Source organism: Hesperophylax consimilis, chromosome 16, assembly GCF_061612785.1.
Source record: "Hesperophylax consimilis isolate HC1 chromosome 16, BYU_Hcon_1.0, whole genome shotgun sequence".
Lineage (NCBI taxonomy): Eukaryota > Metazoa > Arthropoda > Insecta > Trichoptera > Limnephilidae > Hesperophylax > Hesperophylax consimilis.
The window spans coordinates 18,668,641-18,679,401 of NC_142851.1; the positions used below are offsets into that span (position 1 = coordinate 18,668,641).

The window sequence follows — 10,761 nt, forward strand, 5'->3', positions numbered from 1 at the left end:
TTACTTTTTACTTTTTACTTTTTACTTTTTACTTTTTACTTTTTACTTTTTACTTTTTACTTTTTACTTTTTACTTTTTACTTTTTACTTTTTACTTTTTACTTTTTACTTTTTACTTTTTATATTTTTCTTTAACTTTTAATGCTTGTACTATTGTACTACTTTTCACACTTTATTTTTTGTACTACTTGGTATTCACACTTTCGTTAATGGCAGATGTTGCGCCGTATATATGGAAAATGAATAAATAATTTGTTAGCTCGAAGATTAACGCACCAGGTTTGCCGGCCGGTTTACGACAACCGGTAAATACTTGTACGGCAATGGTTTCGACCCTGATAAGAATTCCACTTGGGTTTATTGCCGGGCAAATAAGCACCGACCGTCGAAAACCGGTGTCTGCGCTCAGATCTCAGTTGTAGGGAGAAACTGCCAACTAGGGCGTCTGCCCAGACATATAATAAGAATAAGTAAATAATTACAACAACAAAAATGATTCCTTTTAATTCTATTTCGTGAGGCGTATATATTGATATATTTTGTAAGAATCCAAAGAGTTTATGCAAGACAAGATCACTTCAACAACTGGGATTAAGAACAGTTGTTCTTCGTGTGATTTCATTTGAAGGTGTGTTTCAGACTCAACGTATTAATTATTGAACATCCACTAATTGAAGATTAGTATGTATTTAACTTTTCTGGACGTTTGGCATATTTTACCATTATCGCACCATCTCCCCTTGGGTATTTTTGCAAACACGGTACAGCAATAGCAGTAGAGTATGCGTGAGTTCTTTATGGCACAAACTGAGATGGACTCGTAAAAATCGTTCTATTTCCTTTTGTATTAATATGAGATAATATGTGATTTAAGTGGTGCTAGAAAGTACCACGCTTTTAATATGCAAAATTTTACCAGAGACACTTCCAAATAATAATTTGAATATATATCTTAACATATAAAAAGAACGTGTCCCTTTGTTCGTACACACTAATCCGATTAACCGATTTAAATTACATTTCTTGAATGTATATGGTTGTTTCTAGCTTGTGAGATAGGATAGTTTTTGGACCCGATAGGTTGCGCTGTTGTCAAGATCTAGAAAAAAAACCTTTTTTTCTTCTTCTTTTTTTTCAGATTCTCATACAAAAATAAATACAACCACTCATTTTAACTACCCTACACAGAAGGCGTTCTCTGGCAGGACAACGTCTTCCCGGGCCAGTAAAAGTCACCGACCACCATTGCTTGCAAAAGATTTGTCAAAGTTTGTGAATTATTTTATTACTTATTTTACATAAAACGAAAAACTGGAATAGCGATAATAACCTTTATAATACGTTTGTATATTATATATATTTTTTTTGTTTCGCATATAGTGGTATTTTCAAAGTTTACATGAAGAAAAAATCGGCAATCGAGAAAGCTATTGGAAATTTAATGTCAACCGGGAATATTTCTAAATAAATCATGAATCTGACATGTCGTTTAAAATAACTTGACAACAATATTTCAGAATACCCTAAGGGTTAAAACTAACAAATTACCTGGGACGTCAGTTCGCTATATTTCTTCATGGTTTTAAAAGCATTTCTTCCAAGGTGTACGTCGAAGGCTTCCGCCATCTTCTTGATGGCAGCGTCCTGTGCGGATTCTTGGGTTGACCCCATCGTATATCTGTTAAAAGAAAACTCTCAAATTAATAACAACACGCCACCAAATCAAGTGCTTCTCTCAGTGCCCTAGTGAAGCTAGATGTGTGTTTTTTAAAACATAATATTAAACATTCATCAAAATTATCCAATTATTTTACTTATTGCATCGTTTGAAAACAAATATCACACTATCCCAACATCCTTTACAACCATCACCAACCTCTACCACTTGCACATCTTACACCATGTACCAAAGTCCACGCATACCCAATTTCTACCGATTTATAACAATTATTTTACAAGCAATAATTGTTCGCCTGAAACACTCATCCACATTGAAAAATCTCCTGATAAAAGATACATGACGCCAACGGGACTCGAACCCGTGTCCCTTCGATTTTCGGTCGACAGCTCTGACCACTGAGCTATGGTTTTCAGGTGAAAAATGTAACAAGCAGTAATTGTTGAATGAAACACTAGTATATATTGAATAATTTCGCGGGTAGGAGATAAGCCGCTTTAGCTCAGTGGTCAGAGCTGTCGACCGGAAATCGAAGGGACACGGGTTCGAGTCCCGTTGGCGTCATGTATCTTTTATCAGGAGATTTTTCAATGTGGATGAGTGTTTCAGGAAAACAATTATTGCTTGTAAAATAATTGTTACCCTTTGTGCTGTGCATAAAAAATCTTGTTCTAAAAACATTAGTTTACCAAAAATTAATGATTTATAACTAGTTTCTCGTTACTCTTTGAAGATAATATCTATACATTTGTTACGCCGAATTATATGAAAAAAAAACGCAAATTAAACTCCGAAAATGATTTAAAACACCTTTTTTCTGATATTTAATATGTTATAGACATGATAAAATTAAAAGTTTATCTTTAAACGCAACTAAAGCACTTGTCGAGAGATTTTGCTCCATTTCAAACGAGATGTGTTTTATTAAATATTTTCACGATTTTCGTTTGATTATTATCTTTTTTAACATTGGCGCGCTCCCTCTATATTTACATATCTCCCTTTCAAACCATCTTTGAACGCTTACTACGGGGCCTTAAAACGGCACTGATTCACTCCGTGTTTTATTGTTGGTATACTTTCATCCTGACATTTCCGAAGAAGGAGAGGTTCTTCCAAAACCTTAAAAAAAAAATTTTTATATGAGTACCGTACAAGATTTCCAACTTTTCCCAACCATCTGGAATCAGTGAGGCTGTGGCAGCTCCAATTGAAGAATATTGTGGTGCTGAAGGTAGTGGGAAGAGTAAGAGATCAGGAAGAGGAAGGTGGGGAAATACCTGACTATTCAGATCAAAGCCAATTCAAGCAATGTTTGTTTTCTGAATGATGGTCTTCCATCAAGGCGATACTGAAAGTATCTACCACTCTGTTATGTGCCCAGTATATTTTTACTCTTGGTGAAATTTCGAATATAAACCATGGCGCTACAGAGGCTATCAATGGATATGTACGCAAGTTTTACATAATGTACGTCAAAATTTAATAAATCTTCATATTCCGTCTAGATCTAGATCAACCCGACAATCTGATTTATTTTATCTACCCTTGTCTAGAACAAACATTCGAAAAAATTCCCCAATTCCTCGTATATGTGCTCAATATAATACAAAATTTTACAGCATTGACATTTTTGGTAATAACCTAAAGAAATATCGATATGAAGTAATGCGTACGATCGATTATTAATATGAGAGTATGGAATGTATCGGGAGCATCTCCTATCCTCTTCCTATTTTTCTCTTCCTCTCCCCTTCCTTTAACACCAAATTAATTTTAAGATACTAAAACTTCATTTCTGATGCACTTTAACATAATAAACTTCTGTGGCTTGACTTCAGTTAACTTGTATATTTATATCTATCATTGTATATTAAATAAAAGCTGTTTATTTCTTACAAAATAAATAAAAAAGTATTTCGATTTCTATTCTGACACTGCCTTCTAAAAATATGGCATAATTTTGCACAATAATATTTCGATTTCACTATTTTAGTGTAATACAACGTGGATAGACTCCGTGTGAAGGATATTTATTTTTATTTCATGTTTCGTGATCGACTTCATGAGCTCTAATAAAAACATTTATCTTAATTTTCACAATGTTTATTTCTAATGCTTATTACGTATAGAATTTTAACACTTTCTGTAACTAATTTAGTGACATTTTTAATTTCGGTTAAAAAAGTAGGCATGCTACTTTCCTGATTAAATATTAGTCATGCAGAATTTATCGAGAACCAGTGTTCTTTTCCTAATAAATATCATGTCGGAATGCAACAATATTAGTATGTCAATATCAATATTTGTATGAACACGTGTTTCGCCATCCTAATAAAACATTCGCTTTTGACTGATACTTTGTTACGAACACTTTCAATTCATTCGTTCAAAGGTTTCAGTCCCGTTTCAACAGGAAAACTTACTTAGTATCTACGCTCATTATTGTGTTGGCTTTCTACTTTCTGCATACTCATAAGTAAAAATATCGAGTCTCAATTAAACACAGTATTAGAATAATTCGAGAAAACGGTTCATCCATATAGCTAGTTGAAAAGAAAAAGTAAAATGAACGTTTTTACAATTTTTTATACCATATATTAAAAAAAACTCTTTTCTTCAAAACTTTGCAACTCTTAAAGAATATTAAAAAATTTTAAAACTAAATTTAAGTTATCAACAAACCCGACATGATTAGATAATATTTTATGTTTCTGATGCAATCAAATTGTTACAGAAAGTAAAAAAATTTTTTTTTTTTCCAGAACAACAAGTCAGTCCAATTTTCTTACGTGGAAGTTATAAAGATAAGTTCATGGCCTGATTACCTTTAACAACAGAACAAACAGCGGGATACTAATTTTAGTCTTCACGCAATATGGTATCTTCTCCAAGCATAAATTCCCAGAGAGATGTCGTAGGCAAGTCATCGACGACCGTCCTAAAATGTTTTCATAAAATTCTTCCTTCTGTCACGTTCTGTATGAAAACGAAAAAGGCAGAAGATTCTAGAATGTCGAAAGTTAAGAAAATTTGGCGAATTTGTGTTGCTTTCGATTATTTTACATACGATTTTCTTATTAGAGATATTATTTTTTTTTATTATTTTTATTTCTTCTCACAAGGGGGAAATCTATCATTACTTGCATTTTTAGAATGATGCAAAATACGTAAAAGGTGAAAAATCAACCTCTGACTTCACAAAAATCAATAAAAAATAAATTATTTCTTCGTGAATAAAACAAAGAGAAATTTTAACTTTTGATAAACTGTCTGTCGTATAATGAAAAATTCGGTTGACTTTTTGATTTATGATGTTTTTTTTCTGAATCGGTGTATGTGTTCGAATGTATACTATAAACTACAGTAGGTGTACATAATAATTATAATAATTGTAATAATCTTAATTTAGGCGTATTAGATCTATCAAAAAATTTATATATAAAGATGCAAAAGTCGGTCATTTTGAATACATGTAGGATAACGAAAGATTTTTTAAATATTTATGTTGAGGGATCAGTAGGATTTATAGGCCCTGTTAGAAGTTCTACCGTGCCGAACCCTTTGATATGAAAATATCTGGAGTCGGTGAATTATTTTCCCATTTGATCTCTGGTGAGTTGACGTGTTGTTCTTGTATTTTTTTGTATTTATTTTGTTTATATAATGCACTTGCATAGTATTGATTGAGTAGCTGATCATTTGTGGAAAAGTGAGTTGAAGGGTTTAGTTTTTCCTATGGGGAAGATTTAACCCGGACAATAAAATCGGAAGTTCGGAAGCGGATATAAAAAAATCTTCGTGCAACATAACAAAATACTGTCACTGCACGGAATGTTCAAAATTACCACATTTTACGACGATTTAGAAAAACACATCAGCTTGACTAGAGAACGTAGAAGTAGCGAAAGTGGGTCGTAGCTAGGGTTGCCAGTTGTCCGGTTTTTGACCGGACGGTACTGTTTTTTGAACGGCTGTCCGGTCTAGAAAATTTTGGAAAACCCGACAATAGAATGACCGGTTTTCTTTTTAAATACGCGATATATATACCTCAGGAGATAATTTACAGAGCAAAAGCCGTGAGCGATTCTTTGAGCAAGACTTGCTCAAATATGTTGAAAATGGTACAATATGTGTGCAGTGTTCCCGTCCCCAATGCCTTCGTAGAAAGAGTTTTTAGTGTAAAGGGTAATCTATAATACTATAATACTAATATACAGGGTGTATCGGCACGTACCCGACAAACTTTAACCAGCTATTCCTTAGCACATTTGGAGTAAAACATGTTATGGGCACTTTGCTGTCCGGTAACATTTTTTCCATTTAATACAAAAAATAAATAAAAAATCCACACTCCGTCACTGTCGTTTGCATTGCATCTCGTGTTCAGCAGCTGTTATTAGCAAGTGTGTCAAAAAGTGTCCTCGCTCTTTCGTACACACTAAATAATAATAGTTAAAAATGAGACGAATGGTGCCGTGCCATTTCGTTGTGATTGTAAAAGCGCGCCAACGTAGGTACGTAGGTACATTATTCAACGAAACTCGAACAAAATATTGCCAGATGGGTTTTCAAACTTTGACAAAGGATAAAACATTGGTGACATGGGGTGAAAATATAAATAATATTTTTTTTATTAAAAAAAACGAAAGAGCGAGGACACTTTTTGACACACTTGCTAATAACAGCTGCTGAACACGAGATGCAATGCAAACGACAGTGACGGAGTATGGATTTTTTATTTATTTTTTGTATTAAATGGAAAAAATGTTACCGGACAGCAAAGCGCCCATAACATTTTTTATTCCAAATGTGCTGAGGAATAGCTGGTTTAAAGTTTGTCGGGTACTTGCCGATACACCTGTATAATAGGGTAATCTACTGACGAAAGAAATCGACTAGGCGAGAATACCGCTCAAATCTGTTGAAAATGGTACAATATGTGTGCAGTGTTCCCATCCTCAATGCCTTCGTAGAAAGAGTTTTTAGTGTAAAGGGTAATGTATGTATATATACTGACGAAAAAAATCGACTAGGCGAGAATACCGTAAAAAGCGAATTATGTGTTTTCTTCAATTTAAATGTCAATTGCACTGAATTTAAAGATACAATTTCAGGCAATAAACGATTATTTAAAGTAGTAGCATCTAGTGCCAAATATGTAAAAAGGTGATTTTTTGCTTACTAATAGTAATAATAAATATATGTTTTAATGTTTACTTAGCTTTTTATTGTGTTCTGCTCTGTTTGTTTTGGTCAAAATCAAAGGGGTTTATTATTATCAAAGGACCCTTTGATTTACGACAAATCAACCAAAAAAAATCAAAGGGTGGACCCTTTGATAAAAAATGTCAGGTTATTTTATCTCGACCATCTGGCAACCCTAGTCGTAGGCCAAAAAATCGTTTTTATAATTTTATCAAAATTTTGTGAAACCCGGCAGATTAACTCGTTGTTGAACACAATGCATTCTATTACATTGGTGGCTATCACGTACACACACGCGGACGTTTACGCATTTCATACATAATATACGAAATAAATGTCGGTTCTACCCGATCAGCAGATCGGTAGAATTGTCGACTCCAGTTCCCGGTTAGGAAGGTTCACTCCTCAGTCAAACCAATATTTTTGTTTTTTTTTTAGTTTTAAAAAACTTTTAAGAATTATTATTAAATTATATTTTTATAAATTTTTTATCATCAAATGTTATCTTTATTGTTATCAAGCTTCATTTGCAATTTTATTTGATAATAGTATTTTATTTATGAACAATTTCAGCTGTGTAATTATTATTTTGCGTGACAGCTGCTCGCCTTTCGATGGCAATAACACAGTTCTATAATGCCTTCAATTAATAATAAATTAACTGTTTTTATAAATTATTTAATATTAATTAAATATAATGATGCCCAGATGTATAAGGTAAGTGCCTAAACTTGTTAAAATAAACTAAAACAAAAAAGATCGATTTTCTCACTATCCCGTTAGTAAAACTTTTAATCCGAGCACTATGATTGGTGTAAATTTTAACGATGAAACTTTTCAGAAAATTTCTTAAATACTATAACTATATTTACTATAACTCTTTATTATTATGCTATCCTGCTACCATGCATTGATTTAAAAAAAACTTCTTGAAGATCAAAATCTTAATAAATCTTTATATCTTAATCTCTTCTAAATCAAAATCTAACGCATCAAAATGCCGCTATGGGTAGAGAAAGAAAAAAAAACAAAAATTGATGTCCCATTCAATTTCAAAATGCTTGAAATTCACTGATCTTTTTAGATATCCACGTTATTTAAATATGACGTTGTGATTACATAAATTGCATAAACAGAACACACAAAACTTTTTACATAAAAGATACCCGCTAATTGAGGTGATAATTTGAACATAAAAATTGTTTATTTCGCTCTAATATTATGGAGATATTACAGATGTCAGTGAATATTTACCGATAAATAATTTTCCGCAGCACACTAGACGGGTAAAAACTCACGAAATTCGACAACAATCAGAAATACACTGAATCAAGAATCACACGCCGGACCATAAATAAACCACTCATCTGCGCCGGACTCGCGGATGTGAAAAACTCAATGTTTTTTATGCGAACCAATGCCCCAAGAGCTCACTCCAGTGCCGGATTTATCTCCTATTTTACAGAGAAAATAATATTGGGGCTAGTGTTGCTGCTGAGAAAATGTGGAAAAAACGGGTGTCTTTCCTAGTTGGTCAGTCATAGTTCTCTCATATATGTTAATAAATAACATTTATTACATGATACTGCAACAGCCAGAATCCAGCGGGATTAAGCCAGGGGAATGTTGTGAGGCTGGAGGGTATGGGGAAGAGAAAAGAAATGGGAAAGAAGAAGGCGGGGTAGTACCTAGCCATTCAGATCTGGTCACCAAACAAGGCTAAGAATATATGAGGACAACACTGAGAGTAACTCCAGTGCGGAACGTACAGCAAGTACAGTATATATTTTTACGTGAAATAATAAAATTTCTCTTGAGCTTAATTCGTAATCCTGATTCCTAGTCGAGGACCTTACCTCTATACCACGGAGGCCTTCACTTAATTTTAATTTGATTGCCAACCGGTTTCGCATCCCATATATTTATATATGGTGTCGGGAAACTAGTGGTATAACAACAAAATTTGTTTGTTTGTCATTGTTCTGAAATAATATTTTAAAACATTTTTTAAACATTCGAGATCGTCGTTTTTTCCGTTCTTTCAATACCAAAATAATGTATTCATTTTGTCACGATCAAAAAAATTCAATGTCAAATTTGATTTTTTCAAATGATATTCGAGTTTTGTGACCGCTTCCAGGGAGCCAAGCCAAGCCTGGCTATAAAGCCTATGATGAGTCAGGGCCTGGCTTCCCCCACTCATACAATTACTATTCTAGTACATACAGCGCTAACCGGTTGTTCTCGATTATGTGGGCCAATGTTCAATTCGACAACAACATAGCACAACCGTCTTAAGACTCCGTTTGTCAAGCGATTGTAATGCCTATTGCCTACAATATAAAGTATACCAAGAATATACACATTTTTGGCTTGTAGCTTCCTCTTAAGGCGATGCACCACAACACGTTATATTTGGAATCGGGCCACAAACAATAACACTCCTTATTCGATAGCGATAAGGTTTGAATTCCTTTCCTAACACCAGCTGCTTGTTTTGATTTATGCAAGGAAAAAATATCTCCAAAACGGGGGTTTTATTTCATTTTGTTAGTGCACCAAATTCTCAACCAAAAATATATGATTGTCTGAAGTTCAGATGTCGAAAGGGCAACGTTTTCTTTCGGCGACAACCTTTTAATTTTATATCTCTACAGATCTCATTTCTTTATAATAGTAAATTATTAGAGGATATGCGAACGGGGTTTTTATGACTGGGTGCAGGACCGTCTTTAGGTAGCGTGTCGCTCTAGAAGAAACCCCCCCCCCCTCGTGCACAGTATATACTAAGTAACATCGTAAATATACTCAGAAAGACTGATACAATTCCAAGTTCCAGTTTCTTGCTTACACTATGAAATCTTTCCAAAGCGTCGTGTTTATTTATTAATTCTCTTTTCAATTGAAGAACTGACTCCGTATAAGGTTTCTCTCAACTATTATTATTCTGGGGAATGAGGAATACATTTAAGGTAGTAAGTCCCAGAACTTCTGCACTGAAATAAAATCAATTCAAGCAATTCTGGGCTATCAAATGAATCATTTAGAATTTTATATTTAGTCAGTGAAAATCCTTCTGTCCGAAAATTAAAGCATATTCATATAATTTAAAAGAGTGTTATCGTTCAATAAAATTGCTGGATTACCCATTTTAAAGCTTAGAAAACGTAAAAATATATATATAAAAATATATATATATATATTTTTTTAAATTCATTTTTTTGGGAAATCAACCGTTTATATTTTTACAGATTGTACATAAGTGAAATAGCCAAAATAAAACCAATAACGGATTTCCTCCTTGTGACTTTACGTAAGACAGCATTAGAAGAAATAATTAAATTTATGAGAAATGTGAAGTTATAATTATATAAAATAAAAGAATTGTATAAAATAATAGAACAAAATAATACAACAAAAATAAAGGGAAAAAAAAAAAAAAACTAAAATTTATATAAAATAAAGGATTATCGATACATTGGTAACCATAAGAATACAAACAACATTGTGCATATAAATCATATCATAACCATAACCATAAGAAGACAATGTTGTGCATATAAATCATACCATAACAGGATTATAAATATATAAATACTAGAAACATAAACATCAGAAACATCAATTCAAGAAACATCAGTGAAATACTCTTTTAAGGTCATTTTATATTTAGTAAATTCGCAATTGAAGATGTCGATATTGAAAGTTAGTTGATGGAAATATTGTATGTTTTTAGTTTTTCTAGATCATTATAATTATTTATGCAATGGTGATTTGTGTTTTCATTAAGTCTTACATAAATTTTACAATTTTTGATCCAACAGAATTTGAATTTATTAATTTTGGTAAACTCTCTGACCTTTTTGTAGAGTACT

At 32.8% G+C, this 10,761-nt stretch overlaps 1 protein-coding gene across 1 annotated transcript in view; it reads right to left on the reverse strand.

Moving 5' to 3' along the window:
- Window positions 1–8,291, reverse strand: part of LOC149416825 (luciferin 4-monooxygenase-like) — a 38,533-nt gene extending 30,242 nt beyond the window's left edge. The window contains exons 1-2 of the mRNA XM_089640648.1: window positions 8,141–8,291; window positions 1,549–1,678 (exon numbers count right to left, since the gene is read on the reverse strand). Of these exons, the coding sequence (XP_089496774.1) occupies window positions 1,549–1,671 (123 nt within the window). The 5' untranslated portion in view covers window positions 1,672–1,678; window positions 8,141–8,291. The remainder of the gene's footprint in view (window positions 1–1,548; window positions 1,679–8,140) is intronic.
- Between the last annotated feature and the right edge of the window lie 2,470 nt (window positions 8,292–10,761).